This window comes from Tetrao urogallus (genome assembly GCF_951394365.1).
Source record: "Tetrao urogallus genome assembly, chromosome: 9".
Lineage (NCBI taxonomy): Eukaryota > Metazoa > Chordata > Aves > Galliformes > Phasianidae > Tetrao > Tetrao urogallus.
Genome location: NC_136822.1, coordinates 12,869,748 through 12,885,022, shown reverse-complemented (window position 1 = coordinate 12,885,022; position 15,275 = coordinate 12,869,748). Strand labels below are relative to the sequence as shown.

Genomic DNA, 15,275 nt, shown 5'->3' with positions numbered 1-15,275 from the left:
TCCATTCAAAATGTACAACTTGCATAATGTAATCAAATACCCCAGGAATGTACAACTGACACATCTGAAAAAAAGTCAGTAACATCCACTCAGGGCTCACATTTTCAGCCTTCCATAAGATGGTGTGTCAGTGGCCCCAGTGGATGGGGGAGGATGGGTTCTGTCTCTGATGCTCTCTGCTTCTCTCCTGGCCCCTAAGCAACAAAGCTTCCACTCCTTTTCAAACCCACTGCAGCTCCAAGGCCAGGTCCCAGACCACTGCTGGGCATGTTTATGCCAGCTTCAGAAGGCTGCTGGCCATGCAGCGCTGTGCCACGCAGCTAGAGGAACCCAAAGCCAGCCCCGTGTCTTGGGACTCATAGGAATGAAAAGTTATGGGACCTGAACTCAGCTCCCAGGGTACAGCGACTTCACAAAAATTATTTCTGCTTTGCTAGTGCTTAGTCAGGACGGTATCTTCACAGCAAACCCAAGTCCAGGCTCTCACCCAGGCCTTTCTGCTACAGTACACTACATTCTCCAGATTCAGCCAGTCTGGCTTGAAATAACCCAAGTATTTTGAACTTCTCTTCCTTTCCCATGGAAAATCACATTACAATCCAACAATGTTTCCAATTTAAAAAGTTTTCTATCACTTGGCTCCCGGTTATAATTACATGCACAGTCAGTAAGGTTTCTTCTCAGGTTTTTCAGCCTGCCTATGACTGTCGTATCTCCAGCCTTCGCCTCCAGAGCCATTAGTCACTGTTTGGCAAAGGCATGCCATTCACTAGTTTTATCCATTTTATATTTGACTTGGGTGTTATCAGAAAGGAGATCGGAATCAGTTCATTAACACACACCTGACCTCAGACAAACACGTCCTCTCTCAAAACCTGCCTCGTTCCTTTCATATCAAACACAGTCTGAACTCAGGAAGGATAATATTTGTCCTCTCTCCAGCACAAAACAAAATGTTAATTATCTCACTGTTATTCTAGAGTTTTATCTAGATTTCACACATGGAAAACAGATATCATCCCTATTTATGGACAAAGCAGACATGGAATAAATGACATTAAAAAACCAAAGCAGGCTGAAGAGTTCGGGGCAAAGCACATTATTGGCCCAGGGAGATGAGCTCAGCTCCTGCCTATTTCTGCATCCCCCATCCATCAGAATGCAAAGAGAAGCCTATCAAAAGGAACTGTGCTGCCACCATCTCTCCAGATCACTCATGGGGGGGGCTGAAGAAGTGCATCAACACCAACAGAACCCAGAGCTCCTCTTGCCATTGAAGATGCTGTGGACCAGAGCAGTTACTTGCCCCACTGGGTCCCTGCATGGAAGGAACCAAGCACACACAGCCCCAGGGCTGCTCACAGGGAGATAGTGAACACGGCAATTTTCCCCATGACCTGTCAACTCCATTTGCCAGGCTTCATGTCAATACAACTTGACATGTCGTAATGCAGACAGCTGTTGTCTCTGTGGACCGTGCTCCTGACAGAGAGTTGGTTGGTCTGGGTGTAATAAGTCTGGTAGTTCTCAGCTTATTAATTCCTTCTTGACAAATACCTGTGTCATAGGCACTGGAAGCATCTCTTAAGAGTGAACACTGACAAATGCAACACAGGAAACAAATACAGCTCAGCACTGAGCAGCCCTTGGCAATGCTCTGCCACATCAGCCCCACAGCGAGGTGGAACACCAACCTTGGTATGATTTTTAATAGAATCACAGAATGGTTTAGGTCAGGAGGGACATTAAAAAATCACCTTCTCCCAACACTACTCAAAAAATCACTGTTACCAGCTTCATCCTTCTAGTGCTCAGTCACAAGGTACCCGCAACAACAATACAGGCATTCCTGCAACCAAAGAACATCTGCAGCAGTGTTATATTCCAAGCACTGCCAGGCTGCTCCACTCACACCACCTCTGCTAAATATGGGATTCCTTGCACACCTCCCCATTCTCAGTCTGGACATTTTCTAGAGTTTCCTTCCAAAATCCAATTGGAACACTGTATTGCATCAATCATTTTCTTCTGCTTCTACCTCATCATTTCCCCTACAGCGGTTCATTGGTCACTACTGCTGCTTAGTGCCTGCCTGAAGACTTTGCCTACCTCCTTATCAAAATTGGAGCTACACACTTGGACTCACACAAATCAACAAAAGGAAGGCTGTGCAGAAGATAGTAGCTACCACAGTGATTCATCTTTGAGATTTCTAATCTCACCTTCCTTACAGACCAGAGGAACCCTGCCCTCCTGGGTGCTTTAACCTCCTCCCCCTTCCCTTGAAGGAAACCATGAGAGATTATAATGCTCCATCGAAATCTAAATATTTTGTTCTGATTTTATTAGAAATGGTAAAGCAATATAAAACATGCTTAAAAGTCCTTTCAAAATGGGGATCTGCAGAATTTCTTTGGGGAAGTGTCAAGATGAGATGAGTCAGCACCACTGGTATATTTTTCCCTGATTTTCTTCCAAAATGAAATTTCAGCAACAGACCATAGTGCATTCCTGTATTGACAGATTACTGCTTACAAGGGAAATGTCCCATTTCTGCCTCTTTGGATGGCATTACATGAAACATAATGTACATTAAATGTCCTATGCAACCAAGATTAAGTTAAGACAAGCCTTATTTAAAAGCATCTTCATTCTTTATAAATTACACTATTATATAAGCTAGCTAAGAGAACAGGATTATTGTAGAATCGCAGAATCATTTGAGTAGGAAGCGGTCCTTAAAGGCCATCTAGTCCAACTCCCCTACAATGAACAGGGACAAGTTATGTCCTGCTACCACTGGTTTTGTTCTCAGCACAAAAAAACAGCCAAACCTGATCCTATGCAGAGCAGCAACCTCAAATGGGAGCCCCTCTGTGGTTCTCTGCTAAGGAAGTCCTGGGAGTAAGGATCTTCAGTGAGCTGCCAGATGGGAAATCTGCCCAAAAAGTCACAGTTCTACAGCACCCAGATCTCCTGCCAGCCTCCCTGTCAGACAAATAACCCAGGAGGTGTTGCCAAATGAGGTCAGTCTGGTTTCTCATACATCTCAATCATGCCACCACATCTTGAACAATCCCGAGCCCAGTTACCACCAATCTCACGTAGGACAGGGGAGCTCTCAGTGCCAGGGCACACAGAAAGCTGAAGCACCACTTTTCTTCTGAGAGATGAGGACAGCCAGGCAACGTGGGTAGAGCACCTCATTGGTTAGAAAAGTGACCGCCTGACTATTGATAGATGTGTTTACAGGTTTCCATGCTACCAGAACACTCATCAGCTGTATTTTAGGAACATTCGATGCAAGGTAGGAATCTGCTCCCAGGGACTGGCTTTCCTGGCACAACTGCTTGCCCCCAGCATCCATTTTACTCCCTCCACATTCATGATTAAGCCTGGAGACAAGAGGCATTTCACATCTTCCAGTAAACATCTCTTTTCAGCAAACCATCTTAAACTACCAGCGAAGCAGAGTGGATGCCCTAGGGGGAAAATTAAAAGCACATTAAATTGGGCTCCTGTTGTGCTTTCCCTTTGGAGACATTTCTGTCTCTGCTGACCTGGCTCCCTAATGAGCCATGTAAACCAGGGAATCCCCCCAGCAGCGTGCTCATCTATAAAATCTGCAAAAACGAGATGTTCAGGATACCTGCCCAATGGATCGACACTTCTGATGAATTCACCTAGCAGGGCTCGAGGTCGAACAGGCATTAAAGAAATGCCATTGGCAGAAGGTTGACACCCCAAGCCTATTAGGGGAGAGAATGCAGCATTATTGATTTCAGCCCTTGACCTTGAAATGATGTAAATAAGAGTACAGCAACCCTGGAGGAGTTGTAGCGAAATAGTTACAGCATTGCAAGCAGATTAAAAAATACAGTTAATATACATACTTCCCCAGATGCTTGTTTATTATTATGCAAGACATGTTTATTATGCAAAATGATAGAGCAGAATAAAAAAGCAGAGAAAGGGAAAAATGAAAAGACACTGAGCTCTTAACATGACTTTTTTTTTTCAGCGCTGTTTGGATTTTTTTTTATTGTGCATAATCATTCCCTTATTAGTAGGAATCTTTGAAGTGATTCAAACTCTAATTTCAGCATTTCAACTAGCAGGTTGATACTGTAAAATCACACTGAGTCCTGGTAAGCAACCTATTTTTTTTCTCCTCTGCATTCCCCATCTCTGCTAGGGTTTTCTCAGTCTTCCCAATAAATTATGTATCATGATTTGCCATTTCAAAAATAATTAGAACTCAGAGTTAAACAACAAGGAATATATGAGAGCAATACATTTTAGAAGCGTTATGCACTTGGGGCAAAACCAATCCCAGCCGCAGTGCCACTGAATTATACATATCACATGGAAAGCTGCAACGTCGGTATACTTGGCATGACTGGGTGGGCCTGGGGACACCCTGCCCATGACAAGCTCCAGGATCTTGCCTCTCAGCCAAACTATTTTTGGGGTGGTCCATTCCCATACTCCTCTGAGATGAAAGAGGAATGACAGAGAGAAAGCTGGGAGTTGAGACTGAAGGGACGGTTCCAACTTCACTTAGCAAGGTTATGCGGAAGTAGGAATTAATTTGGTAGTGAAGCCATTAACTGCAGATCGACAGACAGGAGAGCATGTTCTGTGTCTTCTCCCGTTACAATTAAGCTGTAAACTCACTGGAGCGGGACGTACCTCTTTATTCTATGTTTTCCTGTCCTCTGCAACAACCAGCCCTTGGCCTCAGCTTCCCAAGAGCTGAGACAGTACAAGTAGAAATGCTGTCCTTCACTCACTTTGTATATTGCTGCTTTAGTATCAAATGCCAACAGAGGATCCCCAGGAGGGTTGTTCATCTCCCCAAAACAGGTGCTGATAAATATTTTCGGGCATCACCAGGGAATTGACAGCTGCTCCATATTACAACGAACCTCTGCGGAAACTCACCAATGACTCTGCAAGCTCGCTGTGAGGATGGTGCTTTTGCATCCAGCTGTCTGCAAAGGCAAGTGCCTCAGATCAAGGCCTGATTTTCTTGCCTGCTCAGCACCTGATTCCACAGCAGACCTCAGAGACCTCACTAAGCTAGTCTGGGAAAAAAAGCAGGTCTCAAGTGTAAATAAACAATCCATTAAAGTCATAAACAGCTGATTCCCAAGCCAACGAGCTTTGGCTTCTAACACATTCAGCCAGCTGTAAAGCTAGCTAGCTAGGGATCTATGGTTGGCTGCAGGCAGCAAGTAAACCAACCCCACACTGTCCCTGCTCATCTCTAACTGCATGGGAGAGATGAAGAAATTCACTGCTAGAGGTATGGATGTGGCCAAGCACATCAGTCTTGGAGAGTACTGCACGTTTCTGCGAAGAGCTTTCTCACCAAAGCTGGTATCAGAGAACCAGCTCTGATTGGTGGTGGGGAGACTTTTTCCAAGGGTTGCTTATTCTAAACTCATTCATTCGAGAGTCCACACTGAGAAGGAGCTGGCACAAACCATCTCCAAGACCAAGCTGATAATAGCCTCTGGTTTGATCCAGTGCAAAGGATGTCAGCCAAGGTCCCAGCTGGCACACACAGACTAAATACTATCAGAAAAATCCCAAACAACCAAACCCTGCAGTGGCAATGTGTTCAGCTACAGTTGCAGAAAACCTGGGTTCTAGAGGAGGAAAAAAAAACACAAGCAGCAGCACATCCCTAGATAGTTGTGTTTTATCTGAAAACAATTCCAGGTTTGAGAGCATTACAAGAAGTCCGAGCAGGGCTAGTCTGAGACAGACAGCAGGTGAGGCAGCCAAGCAGCAGAATAAGTTCATTTATCAATGGATCCACGTGAGTGAACGTTATCTATGGGGAATATTGACCCATTTTCCAGAAATCTCTCAGAAAAGGCTAGGGAAAAAGCAGGTGCAAGCATAACAACAAAGGAAGCCAGTCCAAAGCCATAGTTTAGGGTCTGCTGAGCAAGGGAACAGGGACAACATGTCCTTTGGTGTAGGCAGCAGTCAGGTCCAGGCAGCATGGCCGCGGCTGGCTCACCCCAGTGGGGAGCAGACTGTCAGCGCTGCCAAAGCAATTTCCCAGCACAGTCTCTGAGTCAGACACAGCCGTGCCAAATGTTGGCTTGGAGTGGGAGCCGGCCCCACAAGGAATGCTACAGCAACCAAGAAGCTGCTTGGACAGGCTGAGCCCTTCTCAGTCACATCCAGTTCTTTCATGGGATCCTAGTCTAATCCCTTGTCTTTGATACTATGAGAGGCTTGACCCATGCCTCCTGCTTCTAACAAGCTTTATTATTCCCAAATTTTCTTATCTTCTTTCTTATCTTGGGGACTTCTCCAAAGCACAGTGAATTTATTGATGTGTTGTTGTAAGACAGAGATACCAGTCAGTACAAGAAAATCCACCCCAGGAAGTTCCATCTCCCTGAAGCAGAGATGGGGAGATGGGACAGTAGCATCCATTTACCATGAACAGAAACCTTACATTCACAAAAAACAGCTTCACTCTTGTATTAGTTTAAACAGAGCTATATGCTGTCAAGCCATGGCATGTAATGAGGTGCACTTCATTTACCACCATCAAAGCATATCCTCAGTCTTCCCTGCTTAACCATCCTATTTAAGATACACACAATTGCTAGAAACAAGCAGGCCCCATTAAACCAATCTAATTTGAATAATGTATGATTTGAAGCATTTGAAGACACTTCACATGAATAGCAGATATCTTGGTATTATCTACCTTTAGGATCTGATCACTTCACAAAAAGATTTTCATTGTTAGTGAACTGATGCAACTTATTTAGAGGCAGTCATTTATGTTTACTGGACTATGAAAGAACAGGAAGCGTCTGGCATCCATAGAGATCCAGATTGATCTCTGTCTCTTCTTGACAAGCAGCCAGTTTTGAGACCTATCTCGCCAGGCATACTAACATATCCACTTGCCATTTTCTACCCTGAGCTGCTAGGAAAGAGAGCGTTATTAGCTCCCAAGGGAACAGAGGAAATCCCAGCCACATGAGTGATTTAAAGCTGACCAGGAACACAGCATTGCCTTTGTCTGCATACATGGTACAACACTGCATGGTCTGCAAGTTTATGGGAAGGCACACAGTGGACAGGCCGCGGAAACCAACATTTATGCCTCACACCAGAGGCTGTTGTCCTTTCAGCAGTCCCATCTCCGATCTCACGTGCGCTTTTAAAGCAAAGTAAACGCTGAGACAAGAGCAGAATCACTGTGCTGTAAATTTACACAAATGGAGATGAGATTAGAATCTTGCCTGTATGCTTTCAAGATATCATAAGCACAGAAATGAGAAGCGTGTTAATAACTATCACTACTTACTATGTAGAACTAGAGCAAAGTTATTTGAAGCATAAAAATTTCTGGCAAAGGGCTGCCATATTTAATAAATCACTGAATCAATTATTCAATGTGAAAATCAATTACTTACTTCAAATGAGAATCTTATGAATAACCTCATGCCCTTTCATGCCATCTAAGAAAGTTATAGGGGAATTAGTCAGTAAAAAATGCCTCACTTATCTTTAATGTGCATTAAAAAGACCACACAAATACAGAGTAATTCTGCTCCACTGAAGTACTGCCAACAGAACAGTCCAGAACCATTTTAATGAAGTCAGTGTATTACAGTGGATTTACACCTCAGTCAAAAGCAGAGCATGACCCATCAGGGCACCACCTATGATCAGTTTTCTGGGTGCAATGCAGAAGCAATTCCATTCGGTCCATCCCATTTGACAAATATGAAACCAGAATATAACCAGCAAACCACAAAACCTCCTCTACAACACGACCTACATTAAGTAACTACTCAAAGGATTGCAAAGTGTATCTTCACAGGTCAGGAAATATTACCACGAAGCTCCACAGAGACACTTTGAAGTGAATATTGCGTGGCTTTGCAGCAGCTCCCATCATTCCTGCTTTTACAGGCTTCCCAATATGTGACTGCCTCCAAGTCCTCCCTCCCACCTACAAAACCCAGCCACCAAGGGTGCAAGTACTTACTGAGCTGTAGAGATAGCCCTCAGCGTTCATGGCAACGTACAGGCCTGCCTTCACCCCTTGGATTGCCACAACACGAAGACCCACAGGAATTAGGTTGAAAAGGGCTGCGGAAAGAAAAGCAAAAGTTACTGAGACATCAGCTCGTGTGGCCACTGCTGCTTCTTGCCTTGGGGCTAGCCCACCCCAGTCCTGAGTTGGAAACAAGTCCTGTTCCAGCTACATGAAGGATCCACAGCCACAGCTTTGATGCTGAAAGCAGTTTTTAAAAAGGACAGAAGAAGAGACGCAGACCTGACATGAGCTCTGCTCCTCATTCAGAAGCAGCACTAGATAGGACAGAAGATACGACCTTTCAGAACTCAATTTTACTGCCATCCTAATGACTAAAGCGCTGCAGCAACTTCCTGCCAATTATTTCTTATTGCTTGATTCCAAACAGCCCCTGAATCTCAGTGAAAGACCTTTCCATTAAGCATTATCGTATGGTCAGGCTTTTGCTGCATTTCTAAGGGACTCAAAAGAGAGAGGACTGTCAGCACTGATATTCTGAACACTCAGGCATTAACATGGCTTTGTTCCCACTGAGATCTGCAAGACAAGAGCATCCAGGTGCTGCAGGACCTTATGCTTCAGCTTCTGAAGAGCTAACTGGACCCAGCCATGGGCAGAGCTCAGCATGTGGAAAAACAGGCACAGGGTCAAGCAGAAACATGGGAATGCTCCATTCAAGGTCTCCTCACTCAACTACTCTGGAATAGGAGTTTTTTCCCAATTTCCTAGTCACTAATTCAGACTGCCCCTTTCACGTTCATTAAGCATTTCTTGTCTTTTTAATACTTTTCTTTTTTTTTTTAATAAATCTGCTCAAAACTCTAGAACTGACTGGGATGTTTGAATGAGACCAGAGGAGACCCAACAGCAGGCAGAGTGTAGAAGAAGGACTGAGTGACAGAGCACAATGAAGTATTTCTATTTTCCAACTGACTGTAAGGACATAATCCTCAAACTGATTCATTTTATAGATCATTTACAAATTTCTACACCTGGAAGAGGTCTTCCCATAATGGCTGCAAGAGAAGCAAACCTCTCTGTGCCATCTCCTAGTCTTTCCTTCTCTGGGAGATGTGCCACCCCTGATTTAACATCAGCACTGAAGGCAAAAGCAGCTTTTGCTCAAACGTCCCAGTCAAACTGCTGCAGCTCCTCAGGTCAGGCTGTTGTTAAAGCTGGTATAATGGAAGAACTCAAATATAACTCAATGCCAGCATCGCTCTCCAAGGAAACCTGCTAGACACACACATGCCAGGTAACATGGATTTAACTCCATCATGAGATGGTTTTTAAGAACCTCCTTCACGTGAATTACTACAGAGAGGATGAGACAAAAGTGGTTGTGATCCCCTTTTAAAGAGGAAAACATTTACAGCAAATAGGGAGAGAAAAGTAGTAAAAAAAATAAAAATTGTTGCTTGCAAACAATGGAGAACACAAGAGATTTGTCAAACTCCTAAAAACTGCACAACTTCTTGCAGTTATAACCACCATCTTCAATGGAATATCAAAATGTATGCTTAAGCCTTACCAAAATTGGTGCCTATGTTTAAGCAATTTCATAGGAAGCAAGCAGAGGGCTTCAACATATCAATGTAAAGTTCAACATAGGTATTGGTCTTTGAACAATAAGAGCCAAGAAGTGCACTATTCTTAGTGTTCCAAGTGGAAACAGACAAGCCCCAGTGTAGCTACTGGCACCAAAGAGCTGCATTACAACATAATTCTACTGTTGAGGAGCAGAGTAACCAAGGCAAGCCTATATTTCAATCAATTTCTCACTACTAGAAAGGTTTTAAACCCTCTGTAATTAACAAATCCATTTATAAGCATTTCCCTTGCCTAATTTTTCCCCCACTGAAAAATGGAGCACGTTACTACAAATAACGAAGCAAAATGGGCGTCATCATTCTTTCTGTACAGCCAATTTGTCTTCCATAGAAAACTTGTGACAGACCATTCAGAGCATTCATTAGGCAGTGGGGTGATAATGCCCAGAATTAGTGGGGAGAAGTTCCACCCAGAAGTATCTCCATCTCCAAAACTCTCTTTTCTCCACAAGTACAATTTCCTCTCTGAAAGAGTGGTGGTGCACTGACACAGCCTGCCCAGGGAGGTGGGAGTCACCATCCCTGGAGGTGTTCAAGAATCATGGAGATGTGGCACTGAGGGACACATGGTCAGTGGTTGGACTAGACAATCTTAGTGGTCTTTTCCAACATTAACAATCCTATTATTCCACCCTATGGGGTCTGATGTAGTAAAAAAAAAAAAAAAAAAAAAAAAAAAAACCACCACACACATTAAACACTTCTGTTGCAAAAGTTATATTTTCTATGCCATATGCAACCACATGGGATGGACTCCTCAGTTTAACATGCAGAAGATAGAAAAATTAAGACACGGTATGCTTCTGCTGATTTGCTGTCATTACATTTCACCGTCTTCTCCCACCACCAGATTATTGATTATAGCACTTTATCACACTCCACTACTAAATCCTTTGATCACAAACACGTTGATCATTGCATTTTTAAACACTGAACACTTACTTGATTATGGGTCTGAGCTACCTTATATACAAAAAAATTCTTCATATATCCCAGTAAGAGTAGGAAGAGAACCTGTCCTCTTGCTTATGTTAAGATAGTGTGCCTCTAACCGTATGGTATAAGGAACAGATGTCCCAAGCACTGTTTTGTGGGAAGCTGGCTGAATGCCCATTCAAATGCCATTAGAACTTGGCTCAGTTTTTTTTTTTTTTTTCTTTTTCCTCTTTTCTTTAAAAGAAGAGGTGGAAAATAAATGCCATCAGCCTCTCAAGAACACCTATAAAATGAGAACCAGATAGATAATTCATTTTAAAATTGCTTAAATATTAGCAGTTCCTCTTATACAAATAGTTGGATTTTTATTAGAACTTTTAATTGCGTCAGATGTATCTAAGGGACATGTCAGCATCTCGTTTGAAATGTTTATTTTGCCAGAGTAAACCAACCTAATGCATTCCCCAAGAATTAGGCTTCCTTTCATAATGATAATTCAAATAATTAGTGCGTAGATTCAGCACACAGAGTCAGTGTATGGAACACAGCATTCACTGGGCATTTAATTGTGTGAAGATGACTTCTGAACAGAGAACGTGTGGCCACACATAGTGGCAAGGACCTGCTGCGAGCATCAAGAGCATCCTTCTCTGACAGTGGAAGTGAGTTAACCAACACCACTCCAGGGACAGGAAAATATCATTTATCTATTTTTGATGAGTTTTGCACAGAAATACAGTGCAGGCTTCTGAATAGCTGGCCAGAAGTGTTCTGGATAAATATTTTAAAACAGAAAATATCAGTGAGGCAAGTCTGCAGCTGTTCACTTAGTTGAATACACTTACTTGTTTGGTTTTTTTTTCTGGTCAAAATTCAAGAGATCTAAAGGAATATAGAAAGGAGGATGTATGCTTTTTTTTTTTTTGTTACTTCTGAAGTGGAAAGTGTTACTTAGTTTTGAAGGTATAGCAGGAAGCTTCATATCATATAAATCACTGACTTAAGCTGAAGATTTATAAAGGAAAGTGAGCAGTCAAAAGTTAAATAGGAATGAATAAAGCATACTCTTCTCATTTTCAGGAGCCAAATACTATCAGATTGGATTTTTCTCTTCTGATATGCCCTAAGGTCAGGACATAGGGGATAGTTTGACCTCTGTAATCTCCATCTGAAATGCCCCTTTATGCACCAAACCCTCCTGCACAGCCCATGACTGAGCAATGGGCTTGGCACATTACAGCCATGACCTCCTGTGCCACCAGGCTGCCAAGGTAGGGCTGTCATCTCACCAGGAAAATTGACACTCCAGAAGTGCCCTTCAGCCCATCTATTTCCAATTAAGACGACAGAGTGGAAGAGGCTTACAAGTACTTAGCATCTTGCTGCCAATCTGATCTCTGACATAAATAAGAACTGTTTGAGCAATGCGAGGCTAACTCAGTCACAGAGACACAGGAGGTTGCTCTTGTGCCCTCTGAGGAGGGGCCAGAAGAAGCTTCCCTTCTTTCATCTGCCAGCCTGAAATATTGCAGAACTGTCCTTACATTTCCTTTTTCTCTGCTGTTTACCCAAGTTCTGCTTCCATTTAAGCCCATTACTTTGTTGTTTGGTCCTCACTGATATATGAGAGTAATGAATCCCTGCCATTTCCAGAAGCTCTTTGCACGCCAGATGACAAATAGGCCTCCAATGGGATTTTCTGCAGATTGAAAACATCCTATGTCTTTCTCCTTCGAAAAAAAAGCAGCTAATACCACCCAGCACTGGTTCATTACTCACTTGCTAAAGCCCACTGAACTCATTGTGTGCTGGCATCTGCCTGAGAAAATCCAAGGCCAGGCTTCTTGTAGGAAGGCTCAGGCCCCCACAGAGTAAGAGGTATACAGGAGTGCGGCGAGGTTGTCCACATGTGGTTCTTTTCCTCACAGAGCCCCTCTCTTGCACACTGCTCTGGCAAAGGGATATGGGTTATTGGCTGGTTTAAACCATTATGGCTCCTGCATACGAGCATCACTTTTAAACCTACACGGCTCCACTTTGCTATCCTTCGGTGAATAGTGCAAATCTAATCCCCTTTGAGCAGTTTTTTGGAAGCAGACCTCATTTGGAAAGGAAAGGACATCCAATAATCTCAGTCTCAAAGCAAGAGACTTGGATGAACAGCTGGATTTCTCCAGCTTGGAAATTCCCAATGCTTGCTGAATTTTTCAGGATAAAAAATGCAAAAGCAATTATCTCCTCTTCTCCTTGGAAAGAGAATTCCCTGTATCCTTTACCCATGTGGCATGTGTATAAATATAATCTCCTTTCTCTTCTGGCAGCAGTTCAAATCATGGGTTTTATTCTCCACCCCACCCAGATGGCAGTTACAGAATTGGGGCAGGAGGGAACAAGATTGGAGAGGAAACATATGAAATTACACAGTCAAGATTTAAAGGGGAAGTATAGATTAAAAAAAAATGTGTAGAAAACATCTGGCTTCTTCCTAATTCAATCTTCTCTGAAATGAAGCTTCACAATCAAGACCCACTAGGTGATGCATTTGATTGTAATTGGGTTGCAAAACAGGCTAATTTTTCTTACTGTAGTCGCTGTTTTCGTCCTTGGTCCCATCAATTGTACCATCTGGGTGCATCTGCAGGAAGTATTCCTGCTGGCTGAATAACCTTGTCACAATTCCCTTCAGCTGGGGTTCTGCAAAAGAAAAAGTATATATAATTAAAAAAAAATTATTAGATATGCCAATGTAGCAAGAGACCTAATTTGTACAGCCCCCATTAAGCCCTGAGTAAAGAAAGTGTTTGGAAGTAAGACGGCTTTCTGCAATCCCTTTCAAGAGAGGCTGTAAAATATTCATATATACACAGACATACAGGCAAATAAAATGGAGATCAGATGAGCAGGTAAAATGCAAGGCGTAGTTGGTACAGCATAAAGTAACAGATTTATGCAACACTGCTTCAGTGAGAATTACCTACCAAATGAAAGTCTTTAGACAGCTTACATATTCTGAATATGCCTCCAGTTTAGAAGCAAATTTGCTAGCAGTCTAGCAAAGAATGCACTTATTGTTTCTTGTTGTGTTGCCTGTGAAGGCAACTTGCTCGGTTTCTATGTTTCATTCCCTATCGTGTCACTCCAGTTTTATGCCACTGAAAAATCTGTTTAAGTTGATGTTATTACAGAGCATAACACCAAAGTAACCGAGCACTGAATCAGGCTGCACCAGTCCAACTGTGTGGGATTAGAGGAGCAAAATTCCTAAGAAGAACAGATGTGAGACACCTCCAAAAACAACCTTCGAAGCATTTATGGGCACCTGAAACGCCTCTGTTTTCAAATTCCGTGTGTTCCTCCCTCCCAAAAAACGTGTGCCACATACTCTGGCAGATGAGAACTGCTCTTTGTTATTAGCAGGGTCCACTGGTCAAACAGAAATATAGTCAAAAATTGTCCTAGGTGTTTTATCGATGTAGCTTCTTAAAGCTAACCAGCCAGCTACAGGCAGCCCCACCAGCTGGGTTACAGAGATTCCCTTATGCAAAGCAAGTTCATAGTTCTGTCTGACCACCCTTGAGAAGTTTTGAGCAAACAACAATGAATTCTTACTAAGAGGAAAAAAATCCAGTGCAGCATACCAAAATGTAATCAGCCTCCATCCTCCAAGCCTCTGCTGAGGCTGTTTGATAAACCACAGTCACTGCATACCTCACAGTCACATTGTGCATTAAGTGGCCCCATCAGGATTGCCCATCCCTAACATTCCTGCACTGACTTCCCCAGGTGAGGGCAGAGCCCCGCAGCCCAGATTTCCTCCAGCCAAACCCCATGGCCAGCAGGAAGAGCAGAGTGGATGGCTATAAAGGGTTGGAGCTTTGGGGGCCCCTCCACCAGCCCTCAAGAGAATCAGGTCCAATTTTGAATCTACAGAAGCACATGCTTGCCATGAATAAATCAGTGCCAGTTGGTTTCCATGCTGCCTTAAAAAGTGATTTCATAGTAACCCAAATGGTGTAGACTGCAGGAAAGCAAGATTCACAGCTCTTGGACAATAAGTACACTCTACTAAGAGCACATGTCAACTAAAGCAAAATAAGTTCATTTGAAAGTAAACATTTTGCTTTGTTCCTTTCCAAAACACAAGATCTGTTTTGTTGGACACAGGAACTTGATTCAAGAAAGAAGGGAATGCAAAGCTGTATTATCAGGCACAGCTGAACACTACACCCTCTTCCAATGTGTCCCTTTTCCTCCCTTTTATCTAATACCACAATAATAATAAAGGCACTAATAGGCATTCTCCAGTAGGAGACCTATGTTTCAGTTCCTGAATGAGTCTCAGGCTCATTTTTACTCTCTCATTAAATTTTCACGCGTAAGTACTTTGCACAGAATGGAAGAGCTCCCAGCAGGACATGCTTAGAGACGCTTCTGCAGCCTGAAGCTCTTGGTGTGGTGGGGAAAGGGGAAGACCTTGCCTGAAATCCCCTGAAGGATAAGAGAAGATAAAAAAACAGCTTTACCCCCTTCTTTGGGAAGATGATTTAGCTACAGGACAGAAGGCCTTTGTCTTTTGTGGTCCTAGGTATACTTGGATCACGCAAATCATTTTGGAAGGATATGCATACCACTCCCACTTATAC

At 43.1% G+C, this 15,275-nt stretch overlaps 1 protein-coding gene across 2 annotated transcripts in view; it reads right to left on the bottom strand.

Annotated features, from left to right (window-relative positions):
* The window catches only part of FGF12 (fibroblast growth factor 12), a gene marked incomplete at both ends in the record, with an annotated part of 114,665 nt that overhangs the window by 50,687 nt on the left and 48,703 nt on the right, over positions 1–15,275 (bottom strand). For both annotated transcript variants that reach the window (XM_079539739.1, XM_079539738.1), the window contains 2 exons: positions 8,036–8,139; positions 13,216–13,326. In XM_079539739.1, the coding sequence (XP_079395865.1) occupies positions 8,036–8,139; positions 13,216–13,326 (215 nt within the window). The remainder of the gene's footprint in view (positions 1–8,035; positions 8,140–13,215; positions 13,327–15,275) is intronic.